This window comes from Protopterus annectens, chromosome 11.part0, assembly GCF_019279795.1.
Source record: "Protopterus annectens isolate FY-2018-M chromosome 11.part0, PAN1.0, whole genome shotgun sequence".
Classification (NCBI taxonomy): Eukaryota; Metazoa; Chordata; order Ceratodontiformes; family Protopteridae; genus Protopterus; species Protopterus annectens.
Genome location: NC_056745.1, coordinates 455973138 through 455998999, shown reverse-complemented (window position 1 = coordinate 455998999; position 25862 = coordinate 455973138). Strand labels below are relative to the sequence as shown.

Sequence of the window (25862 nt, the reverse complement as noted above, 5' to 3'; positions counted from 1 at the left end):
TGCAGTTAATGAAATGTTTAATAAAATTAGAAACTGGTGGAAAATGTCATGATGGCTTGTTGTACGGTAGTGGGTTTCCAAACAAATTGCTTAAACAACAAAGGAAGACTTGTGACTTAATTAAGATGACACACACAAAATTAATTTCTGCAAGTCATGTCAAAGTTAAAATTTACTTATGACAAACTGAAGCAGTATCTCGGTTTATATTTTAACTATGCTCACATGTACTTACATCAGGTGTCCAAAAGGATACCCCAGTAGACCTTCGTTTTTCTCTAGGTCGCCTCCGTTCCCGTATTGATTTCTGTTGTGTTTTGTCTTCTGATTTGTCATCTCCCTCCTTTTCTTCTTTCTGTTCGGTATCTATAAAAAGTAGACTTTAAAGCTTTAGTTACTTGAACACAAATGTAATGACAACATTATGTGAGCAGTCAAACAAGATAATGCTAACCAAAATTCTTGTCTTGATAAAAGTTTACATATTAATTTAAATGAAGTTTGGCCACTCTTGGGCTATACAACAATCCACACCAATAATCTTGACTCAAAATTCAAAGCACTGCACTTACCAAGAGCAATTCCAGCTATATCAATATTCAGTCCTCAAGACTGTCCTTCCACAAAAAAACAAGGAAGGACACTTTCCAGCCAACTTAAGATGAAGTCATAAAAGGTGTATGTGCCTGACTAGTTTCTAAAATGTTAGATTCTAAACTGAATATTAGAACGTTTCTGTGACATCCTCACAGCAAGAAAAGCCCCATTCAATACAAATAAGATGGAAAGGCTTCATAGAAAAAACAGAGAAAAGGGCAGAAGCACCCAAGATATTCAGAGAGACATAACCATGGAAACCAACTTATTGACCAGTCAAGTTTTGATAAGTGAACACATTACATCCAAAGGAGTAACAGCAACTTCTGCACTGGCTACATTCAAAATGACAATATGCAGAGTACTCAATGTAAAGATCATAATACTATATCCGAAGAAGCCACCACTATGATTATGTGTCCTCCACTTCTACAAAAAGGAGTGCACATACAACCAAAGTTCCTAGTTCCTGACTTCCCAAATGAACCAGTCTATCTTTCTAATAAATAAAATCTTAGTACCATTCATTCTAGAAGGAAGGTCTTGGAAATGGGAGTAAATCCAGTCTGTGGTGTTGCTTCTGGTAACTGCCCTTGGCCAGACTGAAAAGAATGGAGAGATGCTGTTGCTCTGGCCAGAAGGAAGTCACCACCACAATTTTTGGAGATTTTTTCCTGGATCTTTAGAAGAACCCTGGCAGTCAGTGGAAATGCTGGAAATGCATACAGGAACACACTCATCCATGGGAATGACAAAGCATGTCTTCCAGGCGTGACTGCAAGAAATCCTGGAACATAATTTCTTTAGTTTGTTGTGAGAGGAGGCAAACAGATCTACACGACGTGTTTCTTCACACATATCATTTCTTGGAAGACCCCAAGATGAAGTTTCCATGTCTGGGGGTCTGCCCTGGTCCTGATGAGCTTGCCTACAAGTAAGGTTTTGCTAGGATGGAATGTATGAAGCCTGAAAGGTCAGACTCTGTTGTGCCACCCAAGCCATCACAACCATCTGGAATCCCCTTGTTTAAGTATCACATCAGTGCGGTGTTGTCTGTGTACACTTGCACAGGTTCTGGGGACAAGATGCTTCAAGGCTTTCAAACTATTGATGGCAGCCAACATCTCCCTGACATTTAAGTGCTTCTGTCTGTTTATTAAGTCCCACAGAACTTACACTTTTGTTCTTTTGCCCCTTTTAAAACCACTTCCCATGCCAAGGCTTCATGAAGTTTCTGTGGTGACTGAATGGAGAGTGGTCAGAAGGGAGAATGGTAAATCGGGATGGGAGCTATCTGATCTACCCACTATCCAATCTCTCTCTTTACAAATCCCAGAACTGGGATATAAAACGTTAAAGGGTGTAAGTGCTGATTCCAGACTGACCTGAAGCACCACTGTATCTTCCCTCATATGCAGCCTGGCAAAGTGTAGCATGATCATTCCCTGAGAAATTCCATTGAAGAGGTTTGCCTGGGGGAAGGAAGGCTCTTACCAAGGTAAAGGCTAACAGACATCCCAGGAAAATCATTTTGAGAGATTGGAGAAGAGAAGACATCTACAAAATGATTTCAAACCCCAGACTGTAAAGTAGTTCTGAAGAGTTACTTAAGACTCTTGACAGCTGGAAAGAGTCTACAAAGACAACTGTCTGACTTCGTAAACATACGAAAGCCCTGGAGTCTGCAATAAGCATTGTCTGGAGCTAGGCATTTTCTGAATATCCTTGGGGCAGTGGAATATCTCCAAAGGGTAAAACAGAGAATTGATCATGTGAGCCGATACAGCAAATCTTAATCAACACCTGAAAAGATTGGCAATATGTAACAGGAACCCTTTAGGTCCAGCTTTACAATGAAAGCTAGATGATGAACAGAATGTAACAAGATTTCAAAGTGATAACATCTTGAATTCAAGATCCTGACAAAAGCATTTAGAACAGAAAGATCCACTAAGCACATTTTTTATAGATTCCTTGTTCTTGAAGTTATGTACTTACCATAACTTTCCATGTGAGTTGTTCATCTCGCCTTCATTTTTACACGATTTTCGGCTCCAAGTTGGCCGCTTTACTAGCTGAAGATCTGAGTAGCTTGAGGCCAGGTCCCTATCCCATGATGCTCTCTGTCCTACCTCAGATCTAGTTTGCTGAACCCAGCATGCAACAGATATAACTTAAACACTCCAACTGGAGTAAGAAGTCACAGAACAAGACCACCAGACTCCAAGTCTACTCGTTCTTAGAGACCCTGGAGGGGGAAGGCGGGTGCGAATGTAAGAATGAAGGCGAGATGAACAACTCACATGGAATGTTATGGTAAGTACATAACTTCTTTATGTGAAGTTGTTCAATCTCGCCGTTCATTCTTTCACATGGGTACCGTCCCAAGCACCCTAATCCTGGGTGGCTCAGGGGAGTATATTCCTGTGGACAGTGGAAAGTACAGTTGTGTACACTTTACCATAAATGTAGATGTTCGAGTATATTCACTGTTGCAGTCATTACATTTGGGTAATCCTGCTGGCAGGTTGCCCTCAGCCGGCCTGAATTCCAAAGTCTTGGGTCCTGCGTCGGCTGCTGTCGCCCCTTCCCTGACGTCAGGTTGTCAGGGGTATAAAAGATGCGGCCGATGCCATTTTCTTTAGTTTTTCTTGCCCCAGATGTCAGGTGCCCCCTAAAAGGGTAGCCAACATTTATATATATATATATATATATATATATATATATATATATATATATATATATATATAAATACATGCACCAATATAAACTTTACCTTCATCTACTAGCAAATACACCACATAGGTTATATAAATCAGAGAAGGAAAGAAAGGTTCCATCAGAAGAAAGGGGGATGGCGGGTGGGTAACCTGGACTGCAACAGCGAATACACTCGAACATCTACATTTATGGTAAGTGTACACAACTGCACTATGTTCTTCGTGTTTCACTGCTGCAGTCATTACATTTGGGGAGAGTCCCAAAGCTAAGGTTGGGAGGCTGGAGCTAAACAGCATTAGGAGCAGCTATGAGGCCCTGCAAAACTGCAGTGGCAAAGCCTGCCCTGGATTTAGAGTAGAATGGCAGACGATAGTACTTTGTAAATGTGTGCACTGAACTCCAAGTAGCAGCCTCTAAAATGTTCTTGGTACGTACTCCCCTGAGAAAGGCTGCTGAAGTGGCTGTAGCTTTGCTGAGTGTGGCCTAATGCCCTTAGGTACTGGCTTGCCATGGTGTACATAGCAGAAACGAATGCAGTGGCCTATCCACTTAGAAATAGTCTGCTTTGAGATAGCCTTTCCTTGTGATGCTGCAGCATATGCCACTAGCAATTGCTGTCTTTCTGAAAACTTTGGTTCTGTCCAAGTAGAATCTAAGCTATGTACATCCAAAGAATACAGAATTCTCTCCCCCTTGTTCTGTGGATTTGGGTAAAAGGTTGGCAGGTGAATGGTTTGGTTGAGAACCACACTGGACACCACCTTAGGCATAAATGTTGGGTTTGTCCTCAGACAGACCCTGTCTGGATAAAAAATGATAAAAGGTTCCACAGCCATGAGTACCTGTAGCTCTGAAACTCGTCTTGCAGAAGTTATTGCTAAGAGCAGAGCTGTTTTCCAAGATAAAAACTTTATATCAGCAGTAGCCGCTGGCTCAAGAGGAGGCAGGGTGAGTTTTTCCAAGACACAGTTGAGGTCCCATGCAGGCATTGGTGATCATCTTGGGGGTCTTAAATTTTTGGCTCCTCTGAGGTACTGCTTTAATAAGGGATGAGAAAAGATTGGTGGCTCTACATTGTAATGAGCCGAAATGGCAGAGGCATGAATTTTAATAGATGAAAAAGACAGGCCTTTGTCCAGCATCTCAGTTAAGTATTGCAAAATCTGAGGAATATTTGGCACAGCTGTATCAGTTCCTTATGCCTGGTTCCAAGCGCAGAATCTCTTCCATTTTCCAGCATAAGATTTTCTAGTACTAGGCCTTCTGGCTTCCAAAATGACATCCATCACAGCTTTACTGAAAGGTGTGTTTTGTATGACTACATTATTAGCCATGCTGTCAGGTTTAAAGTTCTGAGTTGGCTGTGTAGGATCTGACTGTTTTGCTGGGACAGTAGCTGAGGTATTTGAGGTAAGGTTGGGCATTGAAACAAGCTCCTTAGAACTGGGTACCAGTGCTGGCGGGGCCAGTCTGGGGCAATCAGTATTCATCCTTGGCTTCTCTTGTCTGACCTTTAGGAGTACCTTGGGGAGGAGAGGCAGAGGGGGAAATGCATATACTGATAGGTTTTTCCAGCTGAAAGAAAGGGCGTCCACTTTCCATGCTTGTCTGTGATAAATCCTTGTGCAGAATCTTTTTAGTTGGTAGTTGTGAGGGGAGGCAAATAGGTCTATGTTCGGGCACCCCCATTTTCTTATCATGCTGAAGACTTGTGGGTCTAGGTGCCAATCATGGGGATCCATGAGGTTTCTGCTTAGTTCGTCTGCCAGAGTATTTTTCCTTCCTGGCAGGAATTGTGCCAGCAGATGTACTTGGTAAGTCAATGCTGTGTCCCACAAAGTCATGGCTAGTCTGCAAAGGGGGTAAGAATGTGTGCTCCCTTGCTTGTTTATATACCACATGGCCGTGGTGTTGCCTGTCTTTATCAGTAGTTGTCCTGGATGAAGAAGGTCCTTGAAGGCTGTCAGGGCATTTTGAACTGCTAGCATCTCTTTTTAATTGATATGCAGATGCATTTGGTTTGAGGTCCATGTGCTCTGAATGCATCTTCCTGCCATGTAGGCCCCCCCCAGGCATAATCTGATGCATCCGTTGTTGGTGTCTGCCTGGCTGGGGGTAATGTGAATGACTGTCCCTTGTTTTGGTGACAAGCCTTTGCCCACCATCGAAACTCCTGTTGCAGGCAGGGAATGAGAGTAATCATAGTCTCCAGGCTGTGGCAATGTTGAGTCCAAACACTTTTTTAGGTACCATTGAAGTTTCCTCATATGCAGTCTTGCATATGGAATTAGTAGGATGCAGGATGCCATGAAGCCCAAAGCCTGCAGATTTTTTCTTGCAGATAACTGGGCCTTTGTTGCCAACATTTTGAAATAGGTAGTCAGTTGCCTTTGTTTGTCTGGCATGAGATAAGCCATCTGGGCAGTTGTATTTAAGCATGCACCCAGGAATATTATCTCTTCAGAGGGTACTAGTTTTAATTTCTTTTCGTTGACTGTGTACCCTAGGCATGTTAGAAGTCTTTTCAAAAGCGCCAGATGCTGTAGAAGAATGTCCTTGTCCTCTCCTTGAATTAGACAGTCGTCCAAGTAAGGATATATTTGTATTCCTCTGTGTCTGCAGAATGCAATTACTGGTGCCAGGCACTTTGTAAAGACCCTGGGCGCAGCAGATAAGCCAAAGAGCAGTACAGAGAATTGGTAATGCATTGAGCCAGACTTGAATCTGAGGTATCTTCTGCATCTTTGTCTGATTGGGACATGCAGGTATGCCTCTTTTAGGTCTAAAGTCACAAGCCAAGCGTTCTTGCCCAGCATGGGCAGAAGCTGCTGCAAAGTCAACATCTTGAACTTTGGTATATCCAGGAATATGTTTAAAACAGATAGGTCCAGTATTGGCCTCCAGGCCTTGTCCTTTCTGGGAACCAAGAACAGTCTTGAGTAAAATCCTTGTCCCTGCTCTTGCTCTGGTACTTGTTGAATGGCCCCCATGTCCAAGAGGGATGAGACTTGTTTTTGTGCCTCTGCCCATTGATTTTTTGGCAGATCTGGCCAGCCGTTTGCCTTTGGCAGGGTATGGAAATGGAACTTGTAGCCTTGTGACACTATTTAGGACCCATTTGTCCTGGGTTATAATGTGCCAATTTTGTGAAAAAAGTGCTAATTGTCCCCCTAAGGGTGCTACCAGGAGATAAGTGCTTGGTGCAGGCAGGGGGAAGTCATTGGGACAGTTTCCTGTATGGTTGTGATTTGTCTTCTCCAACTTTGGAGGTAGAAGCCCCCATTGCTTTGAGCGGTATGAACCTTACGCCTGAGATCTGACCTTAGGGCGTCTGGATCTGCCCCTTTGAGGTCTGTCTGACACAGGAAAGGACCAATTCTTTGTTGGCCAGTGTCTGCTAAACCTAGATGGCTGTACTTGTAAGAAATCTTTGACCGTTTGCATAGATTTAGCTTTGTCCTCCACTTTCTTTAACACCTCTTCTGCCTTAACACCAAACAAAGTATCATGCTGTAAAGGTGCATCTAATAATTTGACTTTAACATGATCAGGCAGGTTTTGTTCCTTTAACCAAGCATGCCTCCTAATTACAGAACCTGTAACTGCGGCCCTGCAGGAGGCCTCTAAAGAATCAAATCCAAATTGCAAAGTATGCTTTCCAACTTGTTCAGCTGCATGCAATAAATCCTGCATTTCCTTGTTTTCTGCACATTCAGAGTTTAACAACATTTTCTGTTTAAGCAATGCCATGACATGTTGCTGATATTTGAGCATATGAAACTGACAGTTTAAGGCCCTTACAGCCAAGGTAGCAGATGTGTAAACCTTTTTTCCCCATCTATCCAGTGCCCTAGAATCCCTGTCAGAGGGGCTAGGGTTTTTTTGCAGTGGAAGCCTTAACTCCTTTGGGACCCTGAGATATAGTTTCTGGGTCTGCAGCAGGGTTTTTTAAAAAGGAATTTATGAGAGTCAGGAACCCTGTAATACCCGTCAGGCTTAACAGCAGCTGCAGGTAAGGAGTCAGGGGTAAGACTAGACTCCGAAAACACATCATCTACAATGTCTAACACAGGTGGGATGGCTAGTTGCTTGTGTCGAAGTAGTAAAAGGAAATCCCTGAGCCTCTTTTTAGATTCTGAAAAATCTTTGCTCTCCCAGTGGAAATGCTCCCTCATGGTATGTAAGGTTTCCCCAAAAGAATAGTCCTCAGGAGGAGAAGCTGAAGGTATAGATTCTTCAGCATCAGAATCCTCATAGGGGGGAAGAGAATATTCCTGATCAGAAGAGGAATCGGAAGAAATGGAAACCTGATCAGAAGATTCATAGTCAGTCTCTTGCCTAGGCCTCATCAGGAGGGGGATGGGAACCCCTGATCAAGGTAATCAAGTCTTTGGCCATTTTGAGCATCTGTTTTTTGGGCATAGAGGCCTAACCACGTGGTCTTGAGTTTGTTTCTTTGTTTTGGAAGGTGCTTTAGTCTTTGCCTATGAAGCTGAAGTCGGTTTGATGTAAAGATGTTTAGGTCTGAATACACCCTCAGAAGCCGGTGCCTGCTCAGCAGCTCCGGACCCATCTGAAGGGATAATATCCAAGGCTCCAATACCTTGAGTTTCCAGCAGCATGGCCGACTCCAAGTGGGAGTCAGTAGCGGCCTGCGACTCTAAAGTAGCGGGCGTCAGGGGCAGCGAAAGCGCCTCACTGAGAACCAGCAACTGGCTTAGGAGAAGCTTCGTCGTCAGTTTTGGGCCTCGGTTGTCTCTTTCCTTTTCTTTGCGTTTCTTGTGAACTCCAGTAGTCAGATGGCTATCCAACGACATTTCTGGATAATTAAACCGGTGTCCAAAATAGTTTAAAGCAAAATCATACCGACGCTTAATAGTGCGTTGGTTAAATCTAGCACAAAACCGACAGCCAGAAACGTTGTGATCAGGGCCTAGGCAAGGAATACAGTAAGAATGAAAATCCTTATGAGGCATTTGCTTCCCACAAGAAATACAATTATTAACTTTTTCTGACATCGGTCTGGAGCAAGAAAAAAGTTTCCCCAATGGGGTACTTAGCTTTATTGAAGACTTTGGATCTGAAACTCGAACACGAAAATTTCAGGAGTCGGCCAACCAGCACTTGCGAACTGCTTCTGCTTCGGGCACCGCGCGGCAAGAAAGACTAAAGAAAATGGCGTCGGCCGCATCTTTTATACCCCTGACCACCTGACATCAGGGAAGGGGCGACAGCAGCCGACGCAGGACCCAAGACTTTGGAATTCAGGCCAGCTGAGGGCAACCTCCCAGCAGGATTATGCAAATGTAATGACTGCAACAGTGAAACACGAAGAACATCCAAAGGAAGCCCCGTCCCTGGAGGCCCTGTCCACTTCGTAATGAGTGATAAAGGTATGCGGCTTAGACCAAGTGGCAGCTGCACATATAGTGTCCAAAGGCAATTGAGCTGCATAAGCAGAAGACGTGAAACAGCTCTAGTGGAATGTGCTTTCACACCATGCTCTAATGGTTGATTTGTTGAGGAGTATATACATTTAATGCAGTCAGTTAACCATTTGGAAAGGGTAACTTTAGAGACTGGTAGTCCTTTTTTAGTGTCCACATGACAGACAGAGTTGGTCAGATCTTCTAAATTCCTTTGTCATGTCCAAATAGAATCTCAATTGTCTGTGGACATCAAGTTTATGCAACATGTACTCCAACTTATTAGAATGGTTACTGAAAATGGTTGGAAGTTCAATAGTTTGATTCAGGTTCGTCTCGGCACATACCTTAGGAAGGAATGAAGGACTGGTCCTCAATGATACTTTGTGAGGGGGAAACACCAAATATGGGGGTTTGATAGATAGGGCTTGAAGCTCAGACACTCTACGTGTTGAGGTAATGGCCACCAAGAAAATAGTTTTCCAAGAAAGAAACTTTAAATGGCAGGATAATGCAGGCTCAAAGGGGGAAAGAATGATCCGTGACAGCAAAAAATTTAGATTCCAGGGAGTAAAAGGTTGTCTAACAGGCAGCCTAAGATGAATGGTACCCTTCAGGAAAGCCCTACATAATCTGTGAGACATCAAATTAAAACCTTCATCTCCGAGGTGAACTCTAACAGTGGCAGCTGCAGCACCTTCATGAAAAAGCTTAGGAATTCCAGGATACTAGCAATCAGGGCAACGTAAGGATGAACGTTATTCTGGGAGGCCCAAAAAAAGCAAATTGCTTCCATTTACTAGCATACAACTTTCTAGTGGAAGCTTTATGCGAAGATGCAAGAATATGCTGTGCCTCAGAAGAAAAACTGTGTGACCTGGCTAGGATGGGAATCGGAGCAGCCAAGCTGTCAGTCAGAGGGAATGAAGGTAGGGATGGAGAGCCCCTGACGAATATGTCAGTAGGTCTGGAACTGGGTCCAGAATCCAAGGTTCCTCCAGTTGATAGAGTTGAAGGAAGGGAAACCAAATCTGTTGAGGCCAAAAAGGGGAAGATTACAGTCTTTCCCAGGCTTTTGGCTTTCTGTAAGAATTTCGGAATCAGGGGTGTAGGTGGAAAGGCATATAGGAGTCCCGGGGGCCAATTGTGTACAAGCGAGTCCCTTCAGCTGTCCCCCTGGTGGGGGATTCAGGGCAAAGTAGCTTCTGCATTTGGCATTCATAGGGGATGCAAACATGTCACAGCAAGGCTGGCTCCACCTGCAGAAAATCATCTCCACAACTTCGTCTTTGAGAGACCACTCGTGCGGTAACAGAATAGCTCTGCTCAGTTTGTCCGCTATCACGTTGGATTTCCCTGGGATATGTGTTGCTATCAGAAAGCACCCGGTGGATACCGCCCACTGCCAAATTCTCAAGGCCTCTTGACACAGAGGGTAAGACTTGGTTCCCCCCTTGCTTACTGATGTACCAGACCACAGACATGTTTGTCTGTCTGTATCGCAATCGTCCCTAGAGGAAGAGAGTCATGGAAGTTTTGCAACGCCAAAAGCACCACTCTCAGCTCCAGAACACTGATGTGCAACTGTGACTCTGTCTCTGACCAGGTGCCTTGGGCGGTTCTTCCCTGAAAAAGCCCCACCTCACCCTATCAGGGAAACGTCTGTGGTCACCGTGGCTGATGGCAGGGGAGAAACACATGGTCGACCTACTGTAATTTGGTGGCTGGTCAACCACCAGCGAAGATCCTTCTTGCAACAGTCCGTAATCATGATTAAGAATGACATTGGAAGTTGTTAAGACCACTGGGTGAAGAGTAACCACTGGAGAATCCTCATGTGCATACATCCCAAGGGAACTGCTATGGTACCTAGTAGTTTCAATACTTGAGAGGCCAGTACCTTTTTTCTCTGCAAAATGTCTGACACCTGGTTTCGAAGACTGGTTATTCTGTCCAGGGGCAATTTTACTGTGGCGGTGTTGGTGTCTAGTTCTGCTCCGATAAAGGAGATACGCTGCAATGGCGACAACGAAGACTTTTCAAAATTTATAGTTATGCCTAACTGACAGCAGAGATTGAGAGTGCAATCCCCGGACAGAATTAGTTGATGCCTGGAGGCGGCAGTAAGGAGCCAGTCGTCCAGATACAGAAACACCCGGAATCCTAGACGTCTCAGGTGAGCCGTAACCACTGCCATGCATTTGGTAAACACTCTGGGGGCTGTTGCGAGTCCAAAGGGCAGTGCTCGGAATTGGTAGTGACTGGCTCCCAGCCAGAAACGCAAATGATCTCTGAATGGCCTGGCCATTTTGATATGGTAGTATGCATCCTTGAGATCTATACAGCACATCCAATCGCCCATTCCGAGGAATGGGAGGATAGACTGAAGCGTGACCATCCGGAAATTCTCCTTCTTTACAAATGTGTTGAGTCTGCTGATTTCCAAGATGGGCCTCCAGTCCCGTCTTGTTTGGAACTAAAAAGAATCTGGAGTAAGTTCCGGATCCTATCTGGTCTGCTGGGACTGGCTGGATGACTTTTCCTGCAGCTTCTGGATTTCTAAGGCTGCTTGATTTCTGAGACTGGGTGGAACATCTGGGATTTTCTTCTGCACAGGTGGGGTTTCTAAGAATGGAATGATGTAACCTCTGGTAATGATGCTTTGTACCAAAGAATCTCTTGTAACTCCTAGCCAGGCTTTGTACCAAAGAATCTCTTGTAACTCCTAGCCAGGCATCCGGATACAAAGCCAAGCGACCCCCCGACTGCCTCCAGAGTAGGACAGTTGGGCCTCCTTTCAGGAGCATTGATAGGGCTTACCAAAGAACTGATCCCTGTCAACCTGGTTCTGCGAACCCCCTCTACCCCCTCCTCTGCCCCTGGAGGGGGGTTCACTCCTTGGGACTTCTGGAACCACCTTTTTCCACCTTTTTGCCCTTTGGGGTATGGTCTGGTAGGGGTAGAAAAACGGAAGCCTACGGCAGAGTCTTTCCATCTTGCTCACACCTAGTGAGAGTCTCCTTAACTTTGGGCCCAAAAAGAGACAAGCTATCGAATGGGGTGTTGACAAAGGAAGACTTGAAGGCTTCCGCAAAGGAGCATAAGCGTATCCCGGAACGTCTCCGCACAGCTATTGCTTAACCCGCTGCTCAACTCGAACCATTGGCTGCATAGGAAATGAGCCCCATGGACAATTTAACTATGGAATTAAGGGTATTAAGCTGGGCTGTCACCATCTCAGAGACACCTCCATCTGTACTACCCTGCAGAGTATCTCCGAGCTCTTTTAGGAGATCTCTTTGAAGATGGGTAAAATGAGTAAACTAGTTAAACGATTGCATAGCAAAGGTCGCAGAACTAAAGATGTGTTTTTCATACCTGTCCATTGTCCTGGAATCCCTATTAGGAGAATGGACAGTAGAAGAGGTTTGGGACATCTCTTTCTTGGTGGCCGCCGCCACCACCATGGCATCAACAGGAACTCTCTTAGTGAGGAACATCTTATCTTAGGGGGAGGTGATAAACTCGTTGGGCCTCCGAGGGACCGGTTCCATAGTATCATGAGACTCCCACGCCCTTCGAGCAACCAATTCCATTAGTTCGAAGGGCGGAGTCACCCAGGAGGTGGAAGGTTGAGACCCAAAGGCCTTCAGGAGCATCGACTCATCCCCAGTAGGGCTAACAGACTGCCAGTCACCCCTCTGCTTTAGGACTTCCAGGATATTAGCCAAGGAGATATCCTCCAAGGGGGACCATAGGGACCCTTCTAACTCATTTAAGTCGGTGTCTGATGTCAAAGACTCCTGCGGGGAATTCTAAATGCCTCCTCTTACAAAGTTTCTTCCTGGGAACCTCATCAGTGGGATTTTCTGGTGAGGTCTCAGTAGAACAAGGGTCACCTGATGGGGTTACCTGAGGCTCTGGGTCTCGACACTTTACAGGGACCTACGATGTAGAGGCAGAAAGCGGCACTTTAGGGGAGGAGGGCCCTGATGATGTGTGCGTCTTGGACATAACTCTCCTCATAGCATCGAATGCTCCACTGCTCTGACCTGAGGAAGCCGCCAGTTCTGAAGAAGATGGCAACCTCCTCGGTGCCAAGACAGTGGGCTCCGAGCCAGAGGAAGGAGCCGAGCTCATCCATGCTGATGCCCAGAGAGGAAGGGTCGGAACCGACGCATCAGTTCGACCCCCCCCCCCCGGAGCCGACCAGAGAGTGTCGGCTCCCAGACTCTTCAAATGGCACCAAAGAAGTGAGGGTTGACAGAGCTGATGACACCTGAATGAGCCTCAGCTCCGAAGGATCCACAATCATCAGATCCTCCTCCCCCGGCTCCTAAGGCCCGGTTCGGCTCGGAGGAGGAGTAGTCACAGAAGGTGCGATGGTCTTAGGCTCCAAAACCGGTTGGGTCAAAGCTGATAATTTGGCCAGTACCAGGTTCTCGAGAAGCCTCTGCACCTCCTGGTCTACATCAGTGAGGGTCCTCGAGGAAGGAGTCGAAGGAACCAAAGAAGCCACCGAGATTGAAGGATAGGAGATCTTAAGGTTTCGGGGACCAGCTCCAAGACTGGGGACTGGCTCCGAAACACTGACTCAGTGCACGGCTCCGAAGAGTGTGGAGCCGGCGACCACACCTTCACAGCAAAACTCGGAACCGATGACTTGGGCTCCGAGGAAGCTTTAGAGGACTTCGACCCCTTCAATGACTTGGAGGTCTGGTCAGCCTTGTCCAAGGACTCCTGAAAATCTGGCCTCAATAACCCTCTATCTACCAACTTTCTTCTCCTTTCAAGCAAAACTCGACTACTGAAGGAATGGCAGATACAGCAATCATCCTCCTGGAGGTGAACTGGCCCCAAGCAACAGACACAATTTACATGGGCGTCAGTAACTGATATTTTCTGCCTGCATTTTGGGCACTTTTTAAAGCCTGATTTCTTCTTCTCCTTTTGGTCAGCCATGCTAAGAAGAAACACCAACAGTATACACTAAACTGGACATAAATCACTGTAGAACAACCGCACACACACAAATACATACACACACACACACACACACACACACACACACACACACACACACACACACACACACACTGCAAACTCTAACTACAGTATGAACAAACTAACAACTGTAACAGCTAAGTATAACTGTAAACATTTTTAAGCTATCTATAGAAGCTAAACATAGACTGACTAAAGAAACTACACTAAATCCTAAGAACTACCTAAGCACATGTTATAAAAGGATAGGGAACTATTAAACCAATGCACGGCCAAAGGCCTAAGAGCAGCCGCTCTTAAGAGGATGAAATCTCGTCAAAAACTAAAGTAAACAAAGGCTAACTAGCCCAATAAACAGTAGAAACAGTAAAATATCCAAAAAGCTTAGCTACACAGGTATAAAAATAGAAAATTTTTACAAAATGGCCCGAGCTCTCAAATGATCTCTGATCTGTTGCAGCAGCAAACTAGATCTGAGGTAGGACAGAGAGCATCATGGGATAGTGACCTGACCTCGAGCCACTCTGAGATCTTCAGCTAGTAAAGCGGCCGACTCGGAGCCGATAGGCTCCAAACCCATGTGTAAGAATGAACGGCGAGATTGAACAACTTCACATCCAGAAAGATCTTTGAATAATAGCCTTTGTCTAAGAGATTGAAAGGGTCTGGTTCTATGCTTTCTTAAGATATGTTGTGCAGAATGGGAGGAAAAGAGAAATTTGGTTCCTTGGATAAGGTGGAATCGCTTGAAGGGGAGGAAAAGATTTTCATTGCCAGGAATATCCATACTGAATTACAGTCAGAATCCAAACGGTCTTGAGAATACCTCATGCCAAGAACAGAGTATCAGGAACACAGAAAGACTGTCGGGGGGGGGGGGTGAACAGGTGGATAATCATGCTGGCTGTGGGGCTTCCTTAAGATTTGAAAGCTTTCATTTCTTTTTTGAACTTCCTTTCCATTTTTTTAAATATTGAAAAGTGGCTCTTTGCTGCTTAAAATTAACTGGAAAAGGAGGCAGAGGAAGAAAGAAAACTACTTGGTTAAGAAAACGATGGTTGGAAAACCTAAACCATTCCTTGCGTCAGTTTTCCCCTTTGTCACACTTCTTCAGTACCACAGCTGCAGAAGGGCCAACAGGGTCTCCATACCCAAGATTAAAATCTCAGACTTAACATTTTCAGGAAGGTTTTAATCATAATGCCCAACAAGTCTCTACAAAACTGATCCAGATGCAGAAACCCTGGAGTCAGCTGCATCATAAGCACATTTTTGGATGTGCTTTGTCACCTAAGCAGCAGCTGTCACAGAAGCACTTAATTTTTCTTAAACTCAGAAGAGGGAAGCTTAACCATTAACTTCTGCATATTTTCAAAGGACAAAACAAAAACTAACAATATGAGCTTAACAATTCCAAATTCCGAATGTTAAAGCACTAGAATACTTTTTCTTCCCCAACTTATCCACTGTTTCCCCATCTTTGCCAGTAAGAACAGGATTAGTAGCAGTTACCTGTTTAGCAGGAGCAGACATTGTTAAAGTAATGATTGCCAGATCTGCTTTAAGATTAGAAAATTGGCATTTATGGGTCTGCAGCACCTAACATAACCAGTCATACAGTGGATATAAAAAGTGTACACACCCGTTAAAATGCCAGGTTTTGTGACATAAAAAAATGAGACCACAATAAATCATTTCTAAACTTTTCCCACCTTCAATGTGACCTATAACCTGTACAATTCAATTAAAAAACAAACAAATCCGTTAGGGGAAAAATATAAAATATAAAAAATAAAAAACGTACAATAAACTGGTTGCATAAGTGTGCACACCCTTAAACTAATACTTTGTGGAAGCACCTTTTGATTTAATTATAGCATTCAGTCTTCTTGGGTAGGAGTCTTATCAGCGTGGCACATCTTAGCTTAGCAATATTTGCCCACTCTTCCTTGAAAAGTGCTCCAAATCTGTCAGATTGCAAGGGCATCTCTTGTGCACAATCTTAGGTCACCTCACAGATTTTCTATTGGATTTAGGTCTGGTCTGGCTAGGCCATTCCAAAACTTTAATTTTCTTCTGATGAAGGCATTCTTTTGGGGTCATCGTCATGTTGAAAGGTGAAATTCCTCTTCATCTTTCTAGCAGACACCTGAAGTTTTTGGTCCAAAAAGGAGTGGTATTTGGAACTGTTCATAATTCCCTCCACCTTGACTAAAGCCCCAGTTCCAGCTGAAGAAAAGCAACCCAAAGCATGATACTGCCACCACCATGCTTAACCGTGAGGATGGTGTTCTTTTGCTGATGTGAAGTGTTTTTTTTGTGCCAAACGTACCTTTGGAATTGTGGCCAGAAAGTTCAACCTTGGTCTCATCAGACCACAACAAATTTTCCCACATGCTTTTGGAAGATGTGATGTATTGTTATGCAAATTTTAGCTGGGTCTGGATGTTTTTTCTGTGTACAAAAAGGCATCTGTCCTGCAACGCTACCCCATAGTCCAGACATATGGTGAATACTCAGATTGTTGTCACACATAGTACACAACCAGTACTTGCCAGAAATTCCTGCAGCTCCTTCGGTGTTGCTGTAGGTCTCTTGGCTGCCTCCCTGTCCAGTTTTTGTGTAGTCAATTCATCAATTTTGGAGGGGCGTCCAGTTCTTTGCAACGTCACTGTTGTCCCACATTTTCTCCACTTTTTCATGACTGTCTTCACTGTGTTCCACGGTATATCCAATGCTGTGGAAGTTTTTTTTTTTTTTTGTACCCTTCTCTTGACAGATCCATTTATGAGATCCCTTTGATGTTTTGTAAGTTCTCTGTGAGCCATGGCTTTTGCTGTAGCAGGCAACTGAGTAAATGTCAAGAAAATCCTACTAGGACAGCTGAGCTTTACTTGCGGTTAATCAGAATCTCTAACTGATGGCAGGTGTGTACCCAAGAAGACTGAATGCTGTAAATCAAATCAAAAGGTGCTTCAACAAAGTATTAGTTTAAAGATGTGCACACTTATGTAACCAGCTTATTGTAGATTTTTTATTTTTTATATTTTTTCCCCCGACAGATTTGATTTTCAATTGAATTGTACAGGTTATAGGTCACATTAAAGGTGGGAAAAGTTTTGAAATGATTGATTTTGGTCTAATTTTTTATATCACAAAAATCTGGCATTTTAACAGGGGTGTGTACACTTTTTATATCGACTGTACCTCTTAGGGACCAAAGGTTATCCATCAGGGTGGCTTGATGCAGTGATAAAAATATTCCCTAAATCCTGCAATATTGGAGGAATAGGTGCAACTTTGGCATCTATACTTGTAATATATCAGAATACACTTTCTGAGCCATAAGAATTTCATTCTGATCCCACTGAAACACCTCTTTCATGTTAGATAAAATGACAAAGAAATTTATTCAGAGAATTCTGAAACAATACTATTCTGAGAATTAGAATGTTCAGACAGAGAAGAAATTAAGTCTACCCCTGCTTTAGGTGCTCTTCTGGTTGGAAAATCCTGTCAGAATGGGAAGCAACTATTTTCCTTTTTCTCCCAGTAAAGCTGAAAAGATGAAGAAAAAGCAGTAACCAGTTCTTTGGCAAACCCCAGTACATCTGCCCTGTCGACAGAAACAGGTGACAGGAAGTTTTTTTCACTATGCACATTCTCCCCTAACTCATTACAGCAGAGTACACCTCCAGGCATTTCTGCAATTAACTCCTACTGCACCTCTAGGCGTCAAATATTGCTTGTTCATATCTGCATTAATAATTCCAAAACCATGCTACATACAAGGTATCAGAAAATTTTATCTTGAAGTATGCATGATGGCAAAAACAATTGTATTGACATTTGACCTCTGTCAATGAGTATTTGTAAGAACTGTAAGGTGATCATACCTCTCAACCGTACTGAATTCCTCAGCATTTATCGGTTTGGAGGTCCAAATAATGGGGTGCCACGAATTCCAGAGTGGCCCCCTTTATTCCAGAATTTCCCGGCTTTTTTTTGGATTACTTATTTCTGTAATTTTCTGCTGATGTCATCACGTGCTGAGACGTGCGCGATGACGTCAACTTCGTGAGCAGCCTGCCAGCCTACTGGAATTGGCTGAGAGCTCAAGGGGTGTGACTGACTAACTGTACTTTGGGGCAGCAAGTAACGTGGGTGTGTTGATGACTGCAGCCACAGGTAAGGAAAACAGCCAGATATTCTGCTGCATTTATTGGTGTGGAGCCAGATACTCTGCAGCATTTATTGAGTCTCGACATTTTATTTTATCTGCTGCTGCATTTATTGAGTCCCGTTCCCCTTCTGGTCATGCGCATGTCATGTGTAGTTTTTAGCTGCAACGTTTTATTCTACTGCTTTATTTTTATCGGGTCCCATTGTGTGCAATTATTGAACCGATGTTCCTGTTCTGTTTATTGCTGTTAGAAGCTAGACATTTTGAGTCCCCATTTGAATGCTGTGTAGTTTTTAGCCGCAATTATGTACTGCTATACAGAAAGTACAATTGTGTACCTACCATAAATGTAGAGTGTATTCACTGTTGCAGTCATTACACTTGGGTTATCTTGCTGGCAGGCTACCCGTAGTCGGCCTGAATTCCAAAGTCTAGGTCCGGCGTCGGTTGCTGTCGCCTCTTCCCTGATGTCAGTGCGCCAGGGGTATAAAAGATGCAGCCGACACCATTTTCTTCAGTTTTTCTTGCCCCAGATGTCAGGTGCCCCCAAATTGGTAGGCTGAAAATTATGCCAATAAGAATGCATGCACAAAAATAAACATTTCCTTCCTCTACAAGCAAATACACCACATAGGTTGTATAGGATAGAGAAGTACAGATAAGTCCCAGCAAAGAAAAGGGGGGATGGTGGGTGGGTAACCTGGACTGCAACAGTGAATACACTCGAACATCTACATTCATGATAGGTACACAACTGTACTATGTTCATCGTGTTTCACTGGTGCAGTCATTACATTTGGGTTGAATCCCAAAGCTGAGGTTGGGTGGCTGGGTCTAAAGAAGATTAGGAGAGGCTATAAGGCCCTGCAGAACTGCAGTGGCAAAGCCTAATCTAGATTTAGAGTAGAGAGATAAGTGGTAGTGCTTGGTAAAAGTGTGCACTGAACTCCAAGTTGCAGCCTCTAAAACGTCTTTGGTTGGTACTCCTCTGAGGAAGGCTGCTGAAGTGGCTGCTGCTCTAGTTGAGTGAGGCCTAATGCCCTTAGGCACTGATTTGCCATGTTGTGAATAGCAGAAATGAATGCAGTGGCCTATCCATTTTGAAATAGTCTGCTTTGAGATAGCCTTTCCTTGTGATCCTGCAGCATATGCTACTAAGAGATGCTCAGTCTTTCTGAAAGCTTTAGTGCTGTCCAAGTAGAAGCGTAGCTGTCTGTGTATGTCCAAAGAATGCAAGAGTCTCTCACCCTTATTTTGTGGGTTTGGATAAAAGGTAGGCAAATGAATGGTTTGGTCAAGGGCCACACTGGACATTACCTTAGGCATAAATTTCGGGTTTGTCCTTAGAGGAAACCCTGTCTGGATGGAAAATGATAAAAGGTCCCACAGCCATGAGTGCCTGTAACTCTGCGACTCGTCTTGCAGAGGTTATTGCTAGGAGCAGAGCTGTCTTCCACGATAAGAACTTTATTTTAGCTGTATTGGCTGGCTCAAAAGGTGGCAGTGTGAATTTTTCCAAGACATAATTGAGGTCCCAAGCAGGTATTGGTGCTCTCCTTGGAGGTCTTATGTTTTTGGCCCCTCTGAGGTACTGTCTTAGCAACGGATGTGAAAAATTGGTGGTTCCGTATTATAATGAGCTGAAATGGCAGAGGCATGGATTTTAATTGATGAAAAGGATAGGCCTTTGTCCAGCATCTCAGTTAGGTATTGTAAAATCTGAGGAATATTTGGTACAAACGTGTCAATTCCTTGTGCCTGGTTCCAAGCACAGAATCTTTTCCATTTTTCTGCATAAGATTTTCTGGTATGGGCCTCCTGGCCTCCAAAATAACATCCATCACAGAGAGGTGTGATCTGAATGGCTACATTATCCGCCATGCTGCCAGATTTAGGGTTCTGAGTTGGCTGTGCAGGATCTGATTGTTTTGTTGGGTCAGTAAATGAGGAGTTAGAGGCAATGTCCAGGCTGGGTCTTGAGACAAGCTCTTTAGGATTGAGTACCAGTGCTGGCGGGGCCAATCTGGAGCAATCAGAATCATTTTTGGCTTCTCTTGTCTGACCTTTAGGAGTACCTTGGGGAGGAGAGGCAGAGGAGGAAAGGCATATGCTGTTAGGGTTTTCCAGCTGAATAATAGAGCATCCACTTTCCATGCTTGCTTGTGATACGTCATTGTGCAGAAGCTCTGTAGCTGGCAGTTGTGAGGGGAGGCAAACAGATCTATGTCTGGGCATCCCCATTTCTTTATTACCATGCTGAAGACTTGTGGATCCAGTTTCCACTCGTGGGGATCCGTAAGGTTTCTGCTTAGTTAGTCTGCCAGAGTATTTTTCTTTCCTGACAGGAACTGTGCTTGCAGGTGTACTTGATAAGTCAATGCGGTGTCCCACAAAGTCATGGCTTGTCTGCAGAGGGGGTAGGAATGAGTGTCTCCTTGCTTGTTTATGTACCACATGACTGTAGTATTGTCTGTCCTTATCAGTAGTTGTCTTGGATGGAGTAGATGCTTGAAAGCTGTCAGGGCATTCTGAACAGCTAGCATCTCTTTTTGATTGATATGAAGATGCCTTTGGCTTGTGGGCCATGTGCCCTGAAAACATTTTCCTGCCATGTGGGCCCCCCCAGGCATAATCTGAAGCATCTGTTGTTATTGACTACCTGGCTGTGGGTAGGGTGAATGGCTCTCCCTTGTGGTGGCAGGCCTGTGCCCACCATCGAAATTCCTGTTGCAGGCAAGGAATGAGGGTAATCAATGTTTCCAGGCTGTGACAATGTTGAGTCCAAACACTTTTTAGGTACCACTGTAGTTTCCTCATATGCAGTCTGGCATATGGAATTAGCAGAATGCAGGATGCCATGAAGCCCAAAGCCTGCAGAATTTTTCTTGCAGATAACTGGGTCTTTATTGCCAACACTGTGAAGTAAGAAGTCAGTTGCCTTTGTTTGTCTGGCGTGAGATAAGCCATCTGGGCAGTTGTATTCAAGCTTGCACCCAGGAATATTATCTCTTGAGAGGGTACTAGTTTTGATTTCTTTTCGTTTACTGTGTACCCTAAGCAAATTCGTAATCTTTTTACAAATGCCAGATGCTTTAGTAGAATGTCTTTGTTCTCTGCTTGAATAAGGCAATCGTCCAAGTAAGGATATATTTGAATTCCTCTTTGTCTGCAAAATGCAATTACTGGTGCCAGGCATTTTGTGAAGACCCTAGGAGCAGTAGATAAGCCAAAGGGCAGTGCAGAGAATTGGTAGTGCATTGAGCCAGCAATGAATCTGAGGTATCTTCTGCAAGACTGTCTGATTGGAATATGCAGGTATGCCTCTTTTAGGTCCAAAGTTACAAGACAAGCCTTCTTGCCCAGCATGGGCAGAAGCTGCTGCAATCAACATTTTGAATTTTGGAACGTCCAGAATGTATTTAGAATAGACAGGTCCAGTATTGGTCTCCAGGTTTTGTCTTTTCTGGGTACCAAGAAAAGTCTTGAGTAAAATCCTTGTCCCTGCTCTTGCTGCGGTACTTGCTGAATGGCCCTCATGTCCATGAGGGATGAAACTTGTTTTTGTGCCTCTGCCCATTGATTGTGTGGCAGGTCTGGCATACCTTTTGCCCTTGGCAGGGTGTGGAAGTGGAACCTGTAGCCCTGGGACACTATATTCAAGACCCATTTGTCCTGGGTGATCATGTGCCAATTTTGAGAAACAAGCGCTAGTTTTCCCCCTAAGGCGGCTGCCAAAAGATAAGTGCTTGGTGCTGGCAGAGGAAAGTCATTGGGACTGTTTCCTTTATGGCTGTGATTTGTCTTCTCCGCTTTTGGAGGTAGAAGCGCCCCACTGTTTAGGCCTGTATGAGCCCTGGGGCTGGGATCTGCCTCTGGGGCATCTGTATCTGCCTCTTTGTGGCCTGTCTGACACTGGAAAGGACCAATTCTTTGCAGGCCAGTTCCTGCTAAATCTGGGTGGCTGTACCTGTAAGAAATCCTTTACTGTTTACATAGATTTCGCTTTGTCCTCCATTTTCTTCAACACCTCCTCTGCTTTAACACCAAATAAGGTGGTATGTTGTAATGGAGCATCTAATAATTTTGCTTTAACATGATCAGGCAGATTCTGTTCCTTTAACCAAGCATGCCTCTTAATGACAGAACCCGTAACTGCATCCCGCAAGAGGCTTCCAGAAAATCAAAACCACATTGCAATGTATGCTTTCCAGCTTGTTCAGTTGCATGCAATAAATGCTGCATTTCTTTATTTTCTGCACAATCAGAATTTGACAACATTTTCTGTTTTAGCAGTGACATTAAGTACTGCTGATATTTAAGCATATGAAATTGACAATTTAAAGCCCTCACAGCCAAAGTAGTAGAATTGTAAACCTTTTTTCCCCATCTGTCTAGTACCCTTGAATCTCTATCAGAGGGGATAAGGATTTTAGCAGTAGAAGCCATGACCCCTTTGGGACCCTGAGAAATAGTTTCTGGGTCAGCAGCAAGGTTTTTATAAAGAAATTTATGTGAATCTGGGACCCTGTAATATCTGTCTGGTTTAACAGGGGCAGGAGGTAAAGAGTCAGGAGAAAATCCGGACTCTGAAAATACATCTACAATGTCTAACACAAGAGGAATAGCCAAAGGCCTGTGCTGAGGTAGTAACAGAAAATCTCTTAAGTCTTTTCTTAGATTCTGAGTAGTCTTGGCTCTCCCAGTGGAAGTGCTACCTCATGGTATGCAGGGTTTCCCCAAAAGAAAAATCCTCAGGCGGTGACGCTGAAGGGATAGATTCTTCAGCATCAGAATCCTCATAAGGAGGAAGAGAGTACTCCTGTTCAGAAGAGGAGTCAGGGGGAATGGAAACCTAATCTGAAGATTCATATTCTGCCTCTTGCCTAGGCCTCTTGTCAGGAGGGGGATGGGAACCCCTGATCAAGGTAATTAGGTCTTCGGCCATTTTGAGCATCTGTTTTTTAGGCATGGTAGTCTGTCCAGGAGAATGCTGTACTTGTTTCTTTGATTTAAAACTGCTTTAGTCTTTGCTTTGGAAGCTGAAGTAGGCTTTACATATAACTGTGTAAGTCCGAAAACACTCTCAGAAGCCGATGCCTGCTCAGCGGCTCCGGACCCATCTGTGGGAATAGTTTCCGAGTGTCCGATACCTTGAGTATCCAGAGGCCAAACTGGCTCCACGTGGGAGTCATCAGTGGCCTGTGGCTCTGAGGTAGTGGGCGCCAGGGGCTGCGAAAGCGCCTCACTGAGAACCGGCGACTGGCTTAGCGGAAGCCTCGTCTGTTTTCGACCTCGGATGCCTGTCCTTTTCTTTTTCCTTGCACTTTTTATAAACTCCAGTCATCGGCTGTTCCAATGGCATTATATAATTGAATCTTCGGCCAAAGTAATGAAAGGCAAAATCGTACCGACGCTTAATAGTGCATTGGCTGAATCTAGCACAAAACAGACAGCTAGCAACATTGTGATCAGGACCTAGGCAAGGAATACAGTAAGAATGAAAATCCTTATGAGGTATTTGCTTCCCACAAGAAATACAATTATTAACTTTTTCTGACATCGGACTGCAGCAAGAAAAGTTTCCCCAACGGGGTACTTGGCTTTAATGAAGACTTCGGATCTGAAATTCGTTTTTGAAAATCTCAAGAGTCGGCCGACCACACTTGTGAACTGTTTTTGCTTCAGGCACCGCGCGGCAAGAAAGACTGAAGAAAATGGCGTCGGCTGCATCTTTTATACCCCTGGCACACTGATGTCAGGGAAGAGGCGACAGCAACCGACGCCGGACCTAGACTTTGGAATTCAGGCTGACTGCGGGTAGCCTGCCAGCAGGATAACCCAAGTGTAATGACTGCAACAGTGAAACACGATGAACATCAGAACCATTCCATTCTTTCAGAGGTTGCGACTCGTGTGCAAATACAAGCATTTGAATTGCTGTGTGATAAAGTTGCATAGAGTTGAGTTATTACTGTGATACTTGAATGCTGTAGTTGAGATACTTGAATTTGCTGCATTTGGTTCCGTTCTTTTAGAATGATATTAATGGTGTGTGTGCACATGTGAAAGTGTATATGCATGCATGTGTGTGTGTGTTTTTGTTTGTTTTATTTTAGGAAGTTTTGATGTTGTGGAAGGTACCTCTGGACTATGTTGTGCTGTTATTCCATCCTGAAAGCAGCTTAATCAAGTGTTCCTGATGGAACAGTATCGGTGAATACTTAGTCAGACAAAAAGATTTACAAAACAGTAACCTTGATTATAGTCATATTACTTTCTGACTTTTTTTTTTTTTTTTTTTTTTTTTTTACAAAACCTGTTTTGCAGACTACTGAGATATGCAATCTGTGTATGAACAGTATCAAATTTCTGAGCAAAGCAAGAAAACATATACTAAATACATTAAAACATGTCTGTTCATCCTTCTCCTTAAAGGATTTTAATGTCCAGGCATATTTAATTTGCATCAGGATCACCTTTAAAATTAGTCAATACTTGTCATGCTTGTAAGTCAGTTTAGTTTCCTTCTGTTAGGGCAGCTGCAATCATTAATAAGGTCAGAACTGTTTTTTTAGAATTTTGGCCAGATTAAGGAATTTCATTCTTCCTTCTGGAGCTGTCCTATCAAGGACATTACTGGTAGAGGTCAAATGCTTCACAGTGGTAAAAGTTTTGACCAGTTGTTTCCTCTGATTCTTAAAAAAGTTCAAGTAAGACAAATAGCATAAGAATCTATCATACACAGGGTGTCTTTATTGATGCCTGTGTGAAATACTGGAATAATGCATTACTTTTGCCATCTTTTGCCACCCAGAAGCAAAAACATAAAATATATTGCCCTTGTTTATGAAGAAAGCTCCCTAGGTGAGCCAATTATTCAGGAAAACTAAACATGGGATAATTTGTTTTGTCAGATATAAAATGACATGAAATAATCTTTCAGATGAATTCAGTTCAACCTGACCTGTATTTTTAATAAAACTGTAACTCTGTATATTGTGACTGAGATATTTACATGGCAATGATCCTTATACAGCATAGTGAAAAATGCAGGCACCTTCAACTATTAATGGACAGAGTATGACTCATAACTTGAGGTTTTTTTTTTTTTTTTTTTTTTTTTTTTTTTTTTTTAAGTATACTGAAGTGGAAAATCGTATGAAATACATTGCTGATGTATGCTTACTTTGATTCAGTTTTAAAGGTCAAAGTCCTGTCTAAATAAACTCTTGAAAATTAACTTTTTACAGGTATATTTCTATGTCTGAGTAACTGTAGTAATTAAAGCACTACACTGCTATACATGGGTGGAAGTGGATAACATAGGCTAGAGGTACTCAGGCTCAAACTCTGCACCTTGGGTACAGGGTAAAAAGAGCCTAAAGTCCCTAAGTCACCACCACTTGTGAAATAAAGCCTCCTATTTTTGATCTGTTCCTCATTAAATCTGTGGTTTTCAGGATTGTGGCAAATCACTGAAAGATTGAATTCACTAAATAATGACAGGCATTTGAATTTCAGACTTCAGATTCTTCAGAAACTAAATGGCAACACAAAACCTTTTATTCTAGCATTTTTCTAAATTTATAAGATCAGCATTTGAAATGTGTCCCTATTTTGAGGCTATATTCCCCCCATTATTGGCTTTGTCCATTTTTTTGTGCTGAGGTTCAGACTAGAGCTATGGTGAGAAGTGAGAACTGAATTCATTAAATCATAGCCATTTTAAGTTTCAGTCTTCCTATCATTCAGGAAACTGCTGATTTGGCATAGTGGTATATTGCTCTGACTGCAGTGCATAGGGTCCTGGGTTCAAGTCTCGGCAGTGACATGCATTGTGGTAACACATTTTATTCTAACAACTTTCAAAAATGTTTGCACCCCCACAAAAAAAAAAAAAAACTGAAATTGAAAATAAGTGCGAGAAGCGT

General features: G+C 43.5%; 1 protein-coding gene across 3 annotated transcripts in view; it reads right to left on the bottom strand.

The window, feature by feature from the left end:
* The window catches only part of PPP1R12A (protein phosphatase 1 regulatory subunit 12A), a 2492399-nt gene that overhangs the window by 786837 nt on the left and 1679700 nt on the right, over positions 1–25862 (bottom strand). For all 3 annotated transcript variants that reach the window (XM_044087956.1, XM_044087957.1, XM_044087958.1), the window contains exon 18: positions 236–366. In XM_044087956.1, the coding sequence (XP_043943891.1) occupies positions 236–366 (131 nt within the window). The remainder of the gene's footprint in view (positions 1–235; positions 367–25862) is intronic.